General features: G+C 41.7%; 1 protein-coding gene across 1 annotated transcript in view; it reads left to right on the top strand.

The window, feature by feature from the left end:
• The window catches only part of CHD6 (chromodomain helicase DNA binding protein 6), a 215,087-nt gene that overhangs the window by 180,541 nt on the left and 17,326 nt on the right, over positions 1-17,220 (top strand). The window contains 4 exon segments of the mRNA XM_033186434.1: positions 10,689-10,749; positions 11,425-11,641; positions 13,135-13,343; positions 14,710-16,281. Coding sequence (XP_033042325.1) covers positions 10,689-10,749; positions 11,425-11,641; positions 13,135-13,343; positions 14,710-16,281 — 2,059 coding nt within the window.

The raw sequence follows: 17,220 nt of genomic DNA, 5'->3' as shown, positions 1-17,220 counted from the left end.
TGTTTCATTAATTTTGCATTGTATTTTCACTTTCATTCAGTTTAATTTTTTTAAATTTCCTTTGTTCCATGAATTATTTAGGTGTTTATTATTTAGTGTCCAAGTGTTTGGAGATTTCCCCATTAACTTGCTGTTACTAAGCTCTAGTTTGATTCTATTATAATCAGAGAACACATTCTATATGATTCCAGTTGTTTTAAATTTATTAAGTTTGTTTTATGGCCCAGGTTATGGTATATCTTGGTATATGTTCCATGGGCACTTGAAAAGAATATGCATTTTGGTGTCGTTGGATGCAGCATTTCATAAATGTTGACTAGGTCCTATTGGTCGATGAAGTTGTTGAGTTTTTCTGTATCCTTACTGATTAAATGTCTAGTTGTTTCATCAGTTGTTGAGAGAAGAATATTGAAGCCTCCAACTGTAATTGTGGATTTATTTATTTCTCCTTTCAGTTCTATCAGTTTTTGCTTCATATATTTTGCAGCTCTGGTGGGTGCATACACATTTAGAATTATATGTTCTTGCCGGGCACAGTGACTCATGCCTGTAGTCCCCGCACTTTGGGAGGCCAAAGAAGGCAGATCGCTTAAGGCCAGGGGTTTGAGACCAGCCTGACCAACATGGTGAAACCCCATCTCTACAAAAAATACAAAATTAGCCAGGCATGGTGGCGCATGCCTGTAATCCCAGCTACTTAGGAGGCTGAGGCATGAGAACCACTTAAACCAGAAGGCAGAGGTTGCAGTGAGCCATGATCACGCCACTGCACTCCAGCCTGGGCAACAGAGCGAGATTCTGTCTCAAAAAAATGTATAGAGAGAATTACATGTTCTTGGCAAATTGACCCTGTTATCATTATATAATGTCTGTCTCTTGCCTCTGGTAATTTTCTTTACTCTGAAGTATACTTTATCTGATAAATTAATATGGCTACTTTCCCTTATATAGTGTGCATAAATATAACTTTTTTATTCTTTTACTTTCAACCTGACTTTATTGTATTTGAAGTGAGTTTCCTATAGATAGCATACAGGTAGATCATAATCTTTAATATGCTCTGCCAGTCTCTGTCTTCTAGTCGGTATTATTCAGACCATTTACACTTAATGTAATTATTGATACATTAAAGCTTAAGCCTGTCATTTTATTGTCTTTGTTTTCCCTGATTTTTTATTTTTCCTGCCTTCCTCTGGTTTACATGAGCATTTTGTATGATTTTATTCTGATTTATCTATATTTTTTAGCTTTTTAATGCTTCTAGGTGTTTCATATATTTATATGTAATGTATCACAGTCTACTAATACTATCATTTTATCAGCTTAAGTGAAGCGTAGAAACCTTCCATTTTTGTTCCTTTATCCTCTCTCATTTGTGATACAGCTGTCTTAACCATTCTTATCAGACAATGGTAAAATTTTTGCCTCAACTGTCAAACATCGCTTAGAAAACTCAAGAGAAAACTCAAGTATGCTATATTTACCTATTTTTTTTTTACTGTGTTCTTTTTCTTCCTGGTGTTCCAAGGTTCCTTCTTTTATTGTTTTCTTTCTGTTTAGAGAAATCTCTTTAGCTGTTCTTTGAAGGTAGGCTAGAGAACTGTCAGACAGTTCTTTTAGTTTTTCTTCATCTGAGAATGTCTTAATATCCTTAGTTTTTCTCATCTGAGAATGTCTTAATATCCCCTTTATTCCCCAAGGATATTTTCACCAAATGGAGGATTCCGGGGCGATAGTTCTTTTCTTTCAGCTCTTAATGTTCTGCCGCTTCCTTCTGACCTCCATGGTTTCTGATGAGAAATTTGTCATTCAAGTTTTTTCCCTCTTGGTAATGTGTCTTTTCTCTCTTGATGCCTTCAAGATTTTTTCTTGGACTTTAGTTTTCAGAAGTTTATGATTTTATGTGTTTATGGATTTCTGTGAGTTTACCCTATTTGGAATTCACTCGTCTTCTTAAATCTGATTTCTGTCTTTTGCTAAATGTGAAACGTTTTCAGCCATGATTTCTTCACGTATTTCTTCTGCCCTGTCCTCTTTCTCCTTGCCTTCTGGGATACCAATAAAATGAAGATTAGATATTTTGTTATAGACCCATGGGTCTCTAAGGCTCTGTTCATTTTTTTTTCTGTTATTCACATTGGGTACTTTCCATTTTTCTGTCTTTGAGGTCACTGATTATTTTCCTCCTCCATTCTGCTGTTGAGCCTTCTGTTGAGGGTTTTGGGTTTTCATTTTTGGTTTTGGTTTTTGTTCCAGTTTATTGTACTTTTCAAACCTAAAATTTCCGTTTGAATCCAAAGATTATTTGGATCTTTGTTTCTTTGCTGAAACTTTGTTTTTTTTCATTTGTGGCAAGCGTGTTCAGAATGGCTCACTGATGACTGTTAAATTCTTACATAAGATCATTCTAAGATCTTTCCTCTCAGCATTGGCCTCTTTTGTCTTTTTTTCATTCAGTTTGAGGTCTTCTTGGTTCTTGGTATGTGATTTTTTTATTGGAACCTGGACATTTTGGACATTATATTGTGAGACTCTGGATCTTATTTAAACATTCTCTTTCAGCATCTGTCTTGGCAGGGAAACAGAGGTGTGGAGATGGGGAGCACCTTGTTTCTGGGAGGTGGAAGCAAAAATTCATGTTCCCAGTCTTCTCCCATTAACCCCTAAAGGGAATGTTTCTCATTTCTTTGAGCAGGGATGGAAGTTTAGCTCCACCATGGGTAGGGGTAGGGAACCTCATTACTACCTGTCAGGGTTGAAAGTCCTGACTTCCTGCTTAGCTTTTTCTGATACCACCCCAGCAAGGGAATGGAGTACCCTATTACCAACCACCTGGAAAAAGTAGAAGTCTAAGCTCCCACTCAACTGTTGCTGCCATTGGGTAGAGTTGAGACACAGTTTCTTCTGCATTGTTAGGCTGGGGTATAGCAGTTATTGTCTTAATATTTTCTGTGTTCCTAACCTGTTAAACCTGCCTCTTCCTAGTCCTTAACTAGAGAAAGCAGGAAGCAGGCTTGCTTCTTTTTTTTTTTTTTTGAGACTGAGTTTTACTCTTGTTGCCCAGGCTGGAGTGCAATGGCATGATCTTGGCTCCCTACAGTTTCTGCCTCCCAGCTTCAAGTGATTCTCCTGCCTCAGCCTCCCAAGTAGCTGGGACTACAGGCATGTGCCACCATGCCCAGCTAATTTTTTTGTATTTTTAGTAGAGACAGGGTTTCACCATGTTGACCAGGCTGGTCTCAAATTCCTGACCTCAGGTGATCCACCCGCCTCAGCCTCCCAAAGTGCTGGGATTACAGGTGTGAGCCACTGCACCCAGAAGGTTTTTTTTGAGGGCTTTTTTTGTCTGCCTCCTTTACAATTTCCAGGTAGCGTGCTTCTTTACCTCCAAATCTAGGATATATGAAGCCAAAAAAAAACAAAAAAAAAACAGGGTTTTTTCATCATGTCATTCCTTGGGTCCTGAGGTCTCTAGTTTGTCCTTTCTTTTTTTCACCTTTCAGAGTTTTCTTATGCTTGTTTCAAATTTAATATCTAGAGGGTTTAATTGTACTTAAAGAATAGGGAAATGCATCCCAGAAGCGGCAGTCTGTATTGCATTTTTAAAATGAGTTTCTGAGATTTTGCGAAAGCAGACCTGAAACCTTACCTGGGCCCCAGCACCATGTGACCAAATTTTCTCTAGCATTGAGTAATAGAGCAAATGTTAGAATGTATGGATTCTGGATCCCAGAAGTTACTGTAGCATTGTCCCCAAGTGACTCCCCTGCAAGGGTCCTCCCTCTTCTTCTCCTGATCACTACCCAAAAATTATTCATTATTTTCCATTCTCTTCTGTTGATTCTAGCTTGCAGAATGTATTGTATTTACTCACTTTGGCCTCCATCAGCTCTGACCCCTGTAACAGTAACAATGGCATCCCTTTCTTAAAATAGATAATAGTAATTTTTCAAAGATGTGTTTCCCTGTGTCCTCAAGCTTTGAGAAGCAGTGGATTGAAGCAAATCAGCATGAAGCTTCAGACCCCAGTAACATGAAGGAAGTTAGGTTCTTGTCTTGACAATTCAAATCCATGTTCTGGGCTGGGCACAGTGGCTCACGCCTGTAATGCCAGCCTTTGGGAGGCTGAGGCGGGCCGATCACGAGGTCAGAAGTTCAAGACCAGTCTGACCAACATGGTGAAACCCTGTCTCTACTAAAAATATAAAAAATTAGCCAGACATGGTGGCATGCGCCTATATTCCCAGCTACTCAGGAGGCTGAGGCAGAGGTTGCAGTGAGCCAAGATCGAGCCACCGCACTCCAGCCTGAGTGACAGAGCTAGACTTCATCTCAAAAAAAAAAAAAAAAAAAAATCATGTTTTGCTATTTCAGTCCCTAGTTTATATTATTTCTTTTATGTGTAATTTGGGGTGTGTGTTCCCTGTAGAAACAACTCAAGTACCAAAGAAATGAACATAATACCTTATTCTCATATGGAACTTGACTCTTTTCAAACCAGTTACTCCATTTGTTTAAGTTGATCCTCACCTCACCCTGTCTTCATTTGAGGGCTGAGAAAACTTTAGACCCTCCCTGAAAGTTAAAGGACTTGACCAAATTCTCACAACCACTAGATGACAGAGCTAAGACTTGTAATTCTCTAGATATGCCGGCATTCTTTGTTGTAGTCAAGTATTCTTTTTGTAGTCCAGACAGTAGAGAGTATTGCAGGTGTGCGTTTATGCCCCTTCCTCCCAGCAGCAGCTCATATGAAGAGGCCAGCCTCTGAAAGCCACTGATGTTAAACTGGACATGCTTAGGAGGACACTGGAGGGCCATGGCAGAATCCGTAAAAATAACTTAAGTTCTCTTATATATTAGGGTTACATTCTGGAAGTACTTTGTATTCATTTACAAAATTAACACTTCTATGATTTCTTTTGCTCTTCACATCCTTAAAACCTGGGGTATAGAATATCATCAAAAGCAAATGAAATGGGGAGTGAGTTTCCCCAGATTCTGAGGTGGACAGACTATAAACGGATTCACCTTGACTTCTAGTCCGCATGCTAAAACCACACACATAGAGGGATGGCCAGCATCTGAGCCAGGCCTGCTGCCCACCCTGCTTCACTCTTGCTCCCTACCTCCTGCACTGAAGACACTGTTTGGGTATTTCTTTCTCCCAGTTCAGTCCTCAGGCAGAGTTAAAGAAGCTCAAAGCATTGTGTAAAAAGAGTCTGTTCATCAGAGCAGTTCCCCTGAATTAAACAGACCTGGGCATAGAAAGGGAACCATTTAGCAGATTGGTAGAGTCTTAGCATTACAAGGAGCCCTGGCACATGCCTGAGTAGTCTCAGTGTGGCGTTCCCTCTTCAGCAGGGCTGTCAGGGGGTCGTTCAGGTCGACGAGGGACTCCCGGGAGTTCATGAGGAAAACAAGAGGAACATGCCACCTTCTAAGGGAGTCTATTTTATTGTTGGATGATACTTCTTTTTACCACACCAGAAATCTGCCTCCCATCTGGTTCCATGGGTTCCATCTAGCTTTCTTTATGGTACTGTAGTTTTTCCCCTCTCTGATAGAATTTTAAATTGCCTGAGACCAGCTCATGACCTTAATATCTTTAAATTTCTTTTCAGGTGAAATAGCTCTAGTCCCTCTATATCATATCATCTCCAGACCCCTTGCTATTCCAGCACCTTCCAGAGCCCACAGTGGTTGTTGTCCTCTTAAAATGTGGCATTCAGAGAGCCATAGAATGTTACAATTTGAAGGGAGATTTGAAATGATCTAAGTTACAGCTTCCCCCACCCTCTGTTTTAATACCAATAGCACTTTTGATTGGCAAATCATTACAGATGTCAACATGCAGCCAGATTCAGTGAACCTACAGAAACCTTCTAAAGCAGTTAGTCTGAAAGTATATTTGGGTTGGAATGGTCTGGAGCCTGGAATTGTAAACAAAGTCTTTCTCTATCACAGCCAGTATGTGGGGAGAGTAACACGTCTTTTAACAGAAATAGCAATAAGTAACAGCACAATTTTCATTATTGTAGTTACGCTGTCAAAAGGATGCATGTCCGTGCTGTGCCACAGTTCCTACCATAGGTGGCTGTGACATCTCAGGTGCTCTCTGAACCATGAGGTCAGTGCGTAAAAGGATGAGGTCGTGGCCAAGAGCTTACAGGAAAATGTAATGCCTAAAATGGCCAAATTCCATTGTACGAAAACTTTAGGAACTGAACAAGCACCCTCTTCTTGTGAGTTAGGAGTTTGAGGGTTCTGTGAACTCAAATACTAGTATTTGTGTATACTTTCACACTTACAAAGCACACTTCCCAGTCTGTTAGGCATTATTCTTATGCCCATTGTGGAGATGAGGGAGCTCAGGTTTTTGTTATTGTTGTTGTTGTTTTTTGAGATGGAGTTTCGCTCCTGTTGCCCAGGCAGCAGTGCAATGGCGCGATCTAGGCTCACTGCAACCTCTGCCTCCCGGATTCAAGCGATTCTCCTGCCTCAGCCTCCCGAGTAGCTGGGATTACAGGCATGCGCCACCACACCCAGCTAATTTGGTATTTTTAATAGAGATAGGGTTTCACCATGTTGGTCGGGCTGGTCTCGAGTTCCTGACCTCATGTGATCGACCCACCTCGGCCTCCAAAAGCGCTGGGATTACAGGCGTGAGCCACTGCACCCGGCCGGGGGAGCTAAGTTTTTTTTTATACTTTAAGTTCTAGGGTACGTGTGCATAGCGTGCAGGTTTGTTACATATGTATACTTGTGCCATGTTGGTGTGCTGCACCCATCAACTTGTCAGCACCCATCAATTCATCATTTATATCAGGTATAACTCCCAATGCAATCCCTCCCGCCTCCCCCCTCCCCATGATAGGCCCCAGTGTGTGATGTTCCCCTTCCCGAGTCCAAGTGATCTCATTGTTCAGTTCCCACCTATGAGTGAGAACATGCGGTGTTTGGTTTTCTGTTCTTGTGATAGTTTGCTAAGAATGATGGTTTCCAGCTGCATCCATGTCCCTACAAAGGACGCAAACTCATCCTTTTTTATGGCTGCATAGTATTCCATGGTGTATATGTGCCACATTTTCTTAATCCAGTCTGTCACAGATGGACATTGGGTTGATTCCAAGTCTTTGCTATTGTGAATAGTGCCGCAATAAACATACGTGTGCATGTGTCTTTATAGCAGCATGATTTATAATCCTTTGGGTATATACCCACTAGTGGGATGGCTGGGTCATATGGTACATCTAGTTCTAGATCCTTGAGGAATCGCCATACTGTTTTCCATAATGGTTGAACTAGTTTACAATCCCACCAACAGTGTAAAAGTGTTCCTATTTCTCCACATCCTCTCCAGCACCTGTTGTTTCCTGACTTTTTAATGATTGCCATTCTAACTGGTGTGAGATGGTATCTCAGTGTGGTTTTGATTTGCATTTCTCTGGTGGCGAGTGATGATGAGCATTCTTTCATGTGTCTGTTGGCTGTATGAATGTCTTCTTTTGAGAAATGTCTGTTCATATCCTTTGCCCACTTTTTGATGGGGTTGTTTGTTTTTTTCTTGTAAATTTGTTTGAGTTCTTTGTAGATTCTGGATATTAGCCCTTTGTCAGATGAGTAGATTGCAAAAATTTTCTCCCATTCTGTAGGTTGCCTGTTCACTCTGATGGTAGTTTCTTCTGCACAGCAAAAGGGAGCTAAGTTTTAATCAGCTGCAAAAAAGTCATACAGCCAGGGGACACAAGAATGGTATCCCTCTGCCCTCTTCTTTTTCTATATTCTGCAATCTTTCCATAATAAAATCCTCGAATATTGTGTTAATGGCATTTGAGGTATATCTGCTTTCCACCTGAAGATTATGCCATTCTCCATTTTGCAAAAAAAGAAATGAGCTTGAGAGAGCTCAAAACAACTTGCCCGAGGCCAGAGAGCCGTGGATCATGGGACTCCAAACCACGTGTGTCCTCAAGATGGAGAAATTGCACGTTGTAACCAATCAGTGTGCTTTGTTGTTGACATTCTTATCAGCACTCTGGGGCCCTTCACTCTGAGATGATTGATTCATACCTCTTCGAAGATGAACATTTCTTTTTTTTTTTTTTTTTTGACGGAGTCTCGCTCTGCCGCCCAGGCTGGAGTGCAGTGGCCGGATCTCAGCTCACTGCAAGCTCCGCCTCCTGGGTTTACGCCATTCTCCTGCCTCAGCCTCCCGAGTGGCTGGGACTACAGGCGCCTGCCACCTCGCCCAGCTAGTTTTTTGTATTTTTTAGTAGAGACGGGGTTTCACCATGTTAGCCAGGATGGTCTCGATCTCCTGACCTCGTGATCCGCCCGTCTCGGCCTCCCAAAGTGCTGGAATTACAGGCTTGAGCCACCGTGCCCGGCAGAACATTTCTTTCAAGTTGATTCATGTAAGCAGAAATTGAGGTAGCAAATATTAGACTACATAGTTCAGATGCAGGGCCTCTGCATGCTCAGTTCTGTCACTGCTACAGCACCTCACACACTCAGATTAAACTGGTTCTTAACTAAAAGTCTGACATCTTTTTCACTTGAGCTACTAACAAAGTAGGTCTTCTTCATTCTATCATTTCTAGACAGAGGAAGTACCTTCAAGAGAATACAGGAACAGAGAAACACTATGAATACTAAAAGCTTTCCTTACTTAAGAGTTTTGCCTAAAACTGTTCATGTTTACTAACTACCAACAGAAACTACTAGGTGGACTGGAAGGGAAGCTAGCATTTGCTGTGTGCCTGCCTCACACCAAGCTGGGAGCCTGCTCTCATGGACTTGGGGTATGATGATGCCCATGTCATCCACCACTACATGGCAAGAAGGAACATGGCAGCTCTGGGGCCTGCCACCCGTGTTGTACAGACTGTAGAACATTTCTCAGCTGGAAGTACTACATTTATACATTTCAGCATTCAAAGGATCTTCACAGATACCATGGGGATATGTAAAAGGTTCTCTCTGGCAGGAAATTATATAAGGCATAGTAGGTTGTTTTTTAACTGCCTAAAGAGTAGTATAAGATAAGATGGTATATTTAACTGCCACGTCAAAATGGTACAGTAGATCAGCCCTGGGTTTTCACTCTTCATTAACGTTAGATAACGGGAGACAATTCTGGCCTGGGCAAAGGAGATTAGCTAGTGTTCCCCACTTCTGTTATAAATACGTTTTCACTCTCCAAAACAAATTTTCATCTAAGACTCTCTTGTCCTTTTTTAGACAGCTTGACAGTTGAAGGTGTTGTCTCTCAAATCAGATTACCTGTATTTGAATCCCAGCTCTGCCACTTTCCAGATGTGTGACCTTGGGCAAGTTACTGAACTTCTCTAGGACTTGTTTTCTGCATTAGTAAAATGAGCACAGTAATGGTTTCTATCTCATGAGACAGTGCTGATAACTAAATGAGATGAGCCATGTTAAAGGTTTTGTGCAATGCTTAACACATAGTTCTCGGTAATATTAGCTATTATCACTGTTCTGCGTAAGAGAGAAATTCATTCAGAAAATAGTCTCCTGTTCTTTGCGTGGTATCAGGGGCCCAAAGAGAGCATTTTGAGTTTTCACTGTTGGCAGTCGTGGGTGTCTGCATTCCTACCATGCTAGGTTACTGGTCTCCTGTGTTGTGTATTCCAGGAAGTAGCAAGTAAAGGACCAGAGAGTAAATACCTTGGGCTAGAAGGCCATATGTGGCTTCTGTTGCATATTCTTCCCTTTTTTTCACTCTTTAAAAATGTAAGAACCATTCTTAGCTTGAGGGCCACACAGAAAGTCTGCAGGCCTCAGTTTGCTGACCCTTCTCTCTGACCCTGTGCTCCAAAATAGGAAAGTCTTGAATCCTGAGGTGGTTCTGTACTGTCATTCAGGTCAAAAGATACTAGTCAAAATATAGTAAGTTTTAGTGTTGAAATTAGAGTCCAGTTGAAAAATAGCACAGTCACTTCTCTTACCCCTCAAATTCCCACCTGAATTATATATATAAGGAGTTTTTAAAGTTCCATTCCTGAGACCAAGAAGGGTTTGTGAAGGAATCCATTAAAGCAGTTTGACACATACACCGACTTGGGCAAGCTCAGTGCTTGTGATATTACTCCAGATTCACTTAGAGCTCAAGTCATGATTTTAATTTTAAATTCCTGGGGTTTTGCGCCATCAGGTTTCATGTCTGGAGCAGTAGTGTTTTATGAAAATAGTGTCTGTTGCTGTGAAGTAAGTTAAGCATAATGAACACGAACATGACACTTTTTCACAGCAAAAGAACAGAAATGCAGGCACAACCTTTATGAAAAGAAATGACAGTATTAAATTGCAAGTGATGATGGTAAGGCAAATATTTAAATTCACAACTAAAATAGTACTCGTAAAATGTAATTGCCAGAGAGTGTGCCAGTTCATCATTGCTCAGGCTGATTTTCTTACAGGCAGAAGCATCCCACATGGTTCCAGGAAAAGAAAAAAAAAGAAAAAACTTATTTTAAATAAACTGCTTTCTGGCTCTTTTAAGATTGTACAGAAGCAAGCTTTATCAGGTCCTACCTTGGTCTGAGTTGTTCGTGGGCAGGGGACGTCTCTTATGCGTGATGCTTACTTTTTCCGTATCAAGCCTCTCTGAGCTGGTTTCTTCTAAGCTGCAGTTTTGCTGATGGGATGGGTTTGTTTATCCCTAGGAGAGTTCCAGTGATGGAGGTGATGGCATTTTTGGCGAAAAGAAGGATGACAGCCGGGCAGGTGAGACTATGTCCTTCTGAAGGCATAGGAAAGTAAGGTCCTAGTTTGTTAGTTATCATGGAATTTATATATAATTAACATGTAGTTTTTTAAGGAGGCTCTTTTAAAAAGCAAAATAAGTTGACCTTCATCAAAATCCCCTGGAGTCACACATGGAGCTTTAACATGGCTCTAGCTTCCTCTACCTGGCATTAAAATTTGAAAGTGAAGTAAACGTTAGTATCTTAAGTTAAAATAGGGTCTGAGAGGTAAAAAGGAATTGTGATGACATTGATTTTCTTTTTTTAAAGAAAGATTGGAGGGGTTGGTTTAGTTTGGTTTGGTTTTTGAATTTTCTGAATTCAGTCATGACAGGAGCTTTGGTAATTGGAAAGCCCAGGCAACAAAGGGTCTGCTCATTCCTGTGCTTTACAGCAAAGTCCTCAGATGACTTCTGCCACCACAAAAGGTACTTCTGTGTTTGAGAGATAACAGAATTGACCACAGCATAAGCTGTATCTAAGGCAAAATTGCAGCCCTTCCAGCCATGCCTAGCTCCTGGGCCAATTATTAAAACAGTAACTACTTTGAGTAAGTTATTGAGTCAGCTTTGTTTTTATTTAAACAAAACCAAAAGACAGTCATTCCTGTTTTAGTTCTGTTTGTAAATACTAATATCCTCACTGATGTTTGAAGCCCAGGATGGCTCCGACCCAGACAAATCGCCCTGGCCAGTTTCATCTGCCCTCACAGCTCGTCTCAGACGTCTGGTCACTGTTTACCAGCGCTGCAACCGCAAGGAACTGTGCCGGCCTGAAATTCTGGGACCAGGTAGCCAAGGATACTGGGTTCAGGAAGAGATGTTCAGGAGAACCTCAGAAATGGACCTCATGAACAAGGAAGCCCAAAAGAGGTAAAAGCCAGTGGCCAAAGGGGCATGCTCAGCCACCCACTGGGTAACGTTTTCAAAAGGTAAAGCTGGTAGCTTGGAGGGCGAGTATATTTCTGTTGTCTTGTGAAGTTAGGTTACCTCCAGAATTCATTACCTTCAGCCTTCAGTTGTGATGGTGTCATGGTGACGGGAGTCTGATGAGGTCTAGGAACACCCTACCCTGTCTTTACAGTTTCCAGATTTTTGTGATTTTCTAACTTGACACTCTTACCTAAATTAAACCCCAGTGTCTGGGGATGTGGTTTAGAAACACCACAGTGGAATGTGTCAGACCCTTTCAGATCCCCTAATTCTTTTAGTAACAAAGGGAACATTGAAGCTGTCTTACAGCTAAATCCTTATCAAGCCTTTCAGGGTAATAAATACCATAAAATGCAAGCCCAGAAGGAAGGAATAAATTACCAGCAGTTACTTGCCCATCTGAGAATTAAGCTCTAAAAGGCTTACAGAAGGCCAGCATAGGCTAGGAATGGTGTCACCAGAAGGTATCAATGAAGCTGCAATTCCTTGAGTCGTATTTCGCTATCCTTCTGATGAAACATCCCATGAATTAAAAGAAGACTGCATAACAGATTCAGTTTCTTCTCTGTACTCCTGACTTAGGAAATTTGATACTTGAGGGAATATATTTCTTCCTTCTTACACATCTCCAAAGAGAAGAACCAGAGCCACTTCTTCTCTGCTTCTCACTCTTTCTCTGACCCCTCACCCTGTTACCCCCATGCCTAGCTAGACTCCCTCTGGATTGGAGAGCACCCTGCCCAGGAGCCCCACGTAAAGGCTGTGGTGGTATATAATTATCCACCTCCCTTAAGTCATTGACTTACTCATATAGGATATAAAGACTAGAGGACTTTGGTGTCCCAGAGAAAATAATTGTCATGGACAACCTACCTACATAAAACCACAAAGAAAAGCAGTATGAGGTGAGGAGGCAGGGGTTGTGTCACTGAAGTAGTCACTTCCCTTCGGGACACCAGTAAGATGAGGAGGTTGAATTTAATGGTCTGGAAGATCCCTCCAGGATTCTCTGCTTCTATATTGCCATACAGGTTAAAAAAAAAAAAAAAAAAAAAAAAACAAGGCTAGATATTTAAGTATATATAGTACTTTTAAAATATTCATCTTCTACAGGCAGAAGTTAACTAGGTGATTCCTAAAATTGATGAATCAAGAGGTAGCAAGTGGGTACCTGGTTTAGAAATAGGGAGGTAAATACCAGAAGAAAGAGCTGAAAGATTTGGAAGTGATTACCTTTTTGGGAGTAGAATAATAGGCTGTTTTCATTATAAGCCTCTCAGCCCAGTTTAACTTAAATAAAAATAACAAAAGAGACAAACCAGCTCTGCCTCCTTTATTGACTTTATGGGCTTTCATAGTAGGCTCTCAATAAGCAGTTATTGGCTTTAAAAAAGAAGAAACAGCTCACTCTTCCTTTCTGATTACATCTCAAGGTGGACCAGGAGAGAACAAGCAGACTTCTATAGAACAGTGTCTTCCTTTGGTGTTGTTTACGATCAAGAAAAGAAAACTTTTGACTGGACACAGTTCCGCATCATTTCCCGTTTGGACAAGAAGTCGGATGAGAGCCTGGAACAGTATTTTTATAGTTTTGTGGCCATGTGCCGGAATGTCTGTCGTCTACCCACATGGAAAGATGGCGGTGAGAAAACTATCAGTATATTGTCAGATGATACAAGGAAAGAACATTCTGATTTTCAAATTGCAGAATTACTTTAGGTATACCTATTAAAACTGGAGTCTACATGAGGAATTTAGGTAAAGATGAGTGGGCTTTTAGAAATTCATAAACTTCTAAATGGGTCCACCTCATAAAATAAAATCTCTCTCCCAAAATGATGTAACTTCAGTGAAAGTTGAAATTCAGCTTAAAACATCACAAATATTGAGATACTATTAACCGCTTTCTCCAAAGTATAAGGGTTTTTTTTTAAGTCATGTTCAGATCTATCCTACTCTGAACTTCGCACCTTCCTTAGATTAAATCTTAATAACTTGAAGTATTTCCTCACATGTCGACTTGTAACCATAGAAAGTAAGTGGCTGTCATTTAAATATCCCCTGATCCAATAGAGAACCCTTTTGAAAAATGTCTTCCTGGTTGACACTTGCAACGCCTCCCTTTAGCCTCGTATTTGTAGATGGAGTTCCTCTGGACCATGGGACAATATTTTAGGAAAGCTAAAGCAAACATTGAACCTACTCAGTGTGGGTTCAGGGCTGATGGCAGCACGCACAAGACGTCCCAGCCTTTGCCTCCTATGTGGCAGGGCTAAAGTGGTGTCATCCAAGCCAGGAAGCTGAATATATTGGAAAGATGTGGACCTTGGAGTCACACTGACAAAACCTGGATTTAAATCCTGGTTCTGTCACCTGGAGCAAGGTGGTTTATCTGAGCCAATTTCCTTATCCTTGAAACAGGACAGGCATGATGATGGTATGGTGGGATTTTCATGAGAACTAAGTAACATGTATAAAGTACCTAGTGTAGAGTACAGTGGCATGATCACAGCTCACTATAGCCTCAAACTCCTGAGCTCCCAGATCCTCTTGCCTCAGCCTTCCAAACAGCCAGACTGTGGGCACATGGTACCATGCCCAGATAATTTTCTTTATTTTTTGTAGACTTGGCAGGGGGTCTCACTTTGTTGCCCGGGCTGGTCTTGAACTCCTGGCCTCAAGCTATCCTCTTAGCCTCTGCCTCTCAAAGTGCTGGGATTATAGGCGTGAACTACTACTATACTATGCCTGGCCTAGTACATACTTATTTAAAGAAAACTAATACTATTTTCAGAACTGGAGTTTTAATGCTCTTCTTTCACACCCCTTGGGTCTGTCCTTCCATTCTTTTTAGGTTTCCTGTTTTAGCAAGGGCCCACACACCTAAAACTGCTGTGCTGAGGAGCCAGAGAGCTGAACTCCACGGCCAAAGATGCAGGGGCTCAGGTGGGCAGAAGTGTCTGAGGCTACCACCTTAAGTGATAGCCTTTATTTTCCTTTCTCTCCAGGTCCCCCAGATACCACCATCTACGTTGAACCCATCACTGAGGAACGTGCTGCAAGAACTCTGTACCGCATTGAACTGTTACGCAAAGTTCGAGAGCAAGTGCTTAAGTGCCCTCAGCTGCATGAACGCCTCCAGCTGTGCAGGCCCAGCCTCTACCTCCCAGTCTGGTGGGAGTGTGGGAAGCATGATCGAGACCTGCTCATCGGCACTGCCAAACATGGGCTGAACCGCACTGACTGTTACATCATGAACGACCCCCAGCTGTCCTTCCTGGATGCCTATAGAAACTATGCCCAGCATAAAAGATCTGACACCCAGGCACCAGGAAATCTCTGTTGTCTTTACCAGACCAACTCCAAATTGTATGAATCTCTTACATATACTCAAATGAGTAGGACTTCAGAGTCCCTTGAAAATGAACCTGAGAATCTAGTGAAAGTGGAAAGCAGAGATGATCATCTCAGCCTGCCTGATGTGACTTGTGAAAACTTTATTTCTAAAGTTCAGGATGTCATTTCCATCAACCATGATGAAAGCCTGCTGCCTGAATCCTTAGAGAGCATGATGTATGGTAAGAAGGTGCTCAGCCAAGAACCAGGCTCTTTTCGGGAGAGCCCAAGTACCAATACAGAATGTAGAAAAGATGTTATTACCATCTCAATAAGCAAAGATGGGAACTGCCAGCCTGGTGGCCATGAGGCAGAAATAGCTTCCGGCCCCACTTTTATGGGTAGCTTAGAAGCAGGAGGAGTAGCTCAAGCAAACATCAAAAATGGAAAACATTTGTTGATGTCTATTTCAAAGGAAGAGGAGCTGTGCTTCAGTGAGGCAGGACAGAGACTCGAAAGCATCAGCCAGCTGGAAGCCAAGTGTTTAGCTTCCCCTTCCTTGAATCCAGGAAATGAAAGTGGGTTTGTAGATATGTGCAGTCTTAGTGTCTGTGACTCCAAAAGAAACCTGTCATCAGATCAGCAATTAATTGATTTATTGGAAAACAAAAGCTTAGAAAGTAAATTGATTTTGAGTCAGAACCACAGTGATGAGGAGGAAGAGGAAGAAAACGAAGAGGAAAACTTAGCCATGGCAGTAGGCATGGAGGAAAGGCCAGAGGTATTGCATCTCACAGAGCCCACTGTTGACATCTCAAGGGAAAAGAACCAAGGCTTCCATGCAGATGAAACCAAGAAAGGAAGCTTAGAGGTGGCAAACCAGACTCCTGGACTACCGAGGGCTTTCCAGCCTCCAGCAGCCTGTCAATGCCACTGCAAACACATGGAGAGGTGGATGCATGGCCTTGAGAATGATGAATTTGAAATCGAGAAACCCAAGGCTTATATCCCAGATCTGTTCAAAAGCAAAACCAATACTATCGCCATGGAGGGTGAACCCACTGCTGTTCCATCAGAGCCGTTTAAAGTGAAGCATGAGCTTTTAAAAGAACCTTGGAAAGAAAGTGCAGAGGGGCAAAAAGTTTTCCCCACATATCCCCTCGAAGGAAGTGAACTCAAATCAGAAGACATGGATTTTGAGAATAAAGATGAGTATGATAGAGATGGAAACTGCCATAGTCAAGGTAGAGTATGTAGGATCTTGTCGTATTTTGGATAAACTAGTTCACACATGACGGGGGTTGGGTTTTGGGGGAGCGAGTGCTTCACATTTTTACAGCTTCTGAAACAGACCTGCCTGCTCTCACCAAAGGTCATAGGCCCTGGACCGAAAATTCAAATAGCTTAGTAACTGTGGTCATGTTGTAGCAAATTGAAGATCATAGACAATCATAGCACTTTGGCTGCCTCACCCATATAATTTGGGCAGGGGCTTGTGTGTGTTCATTCAATAGATGCTGTGTATGGTGTTAAGGGGAAATAGTTTGTTCTTCCCCTAGATAAGGTGCTTCAAACTAGCTAACGTGGAACAGCCTTGGGATGTTAGGAACTTGCAGTTTAATACGGGGGCAGTTAATTTTTCAGGAACTGAACAAAAATACAAATAAATTTGATCCTTGTTAAGGTGGGCAAAAAAGCCATTTATTCATGTTGTTGTCAAAACTGTGTGACTTAAGGTCAGTGCATTTGGTTTAGATTCCTTTCAGTAACTCAAAAGAAATAAAAAGTTTACAGCAATAAAGAAAATAGATTTGATCCTTTTAAATAGGGAGATCTTAGATAAGGGTTCAAGCTAGAAGGAATTTCAAAATGTTAAGAATCTAGGTGACCCTGAGATTCTATGGGCTTTGCAAGAGTAGACATACAGTGATTAGGGTTCGTGGGGAACAACAGCAACAAATGATTGTTAGCTGTAGTTTTAATTTTTTTCAGTTAATTGGCCGGGCACGGTGGCTCAAGCCTGTAATCCCAGCACTTTGGGAGGCCGAGACGGGCGAATCACGAGGTCAGGAGATCGAAACCATCCTGGCTAACACGGTGAAACCCCGTCTCTACTAAAAATACAAAAAAATTAGCTGGGCGAGGTGGCGGGCGCCTGTAGTCCCAGCTACTCGGGAGGCTGA

Source organism: Trachypithecus francoisi, unplaced genomic scaffold (assembly GCF_009764315.1).
Source record: "Trachypithecus francoisi isolate TF-2019V2 unplaced genomic scaffold, Tfra_2.0 Lachesis_group21, whole genome shotgun sequence".
NCBI classification, from domain to species: domain Eukaryota; kingdom Metazoa; phylum Chordata; class Mammalia; order Primates; family Cercopithecidae; genus Trachypithecus; species Trachypithecus francoisi.
The sequence above is the reverse complement of the archived record's forward strand: the minus strand, read 5'-3'. Positions and strand labels throughout refer to the sequence as shown.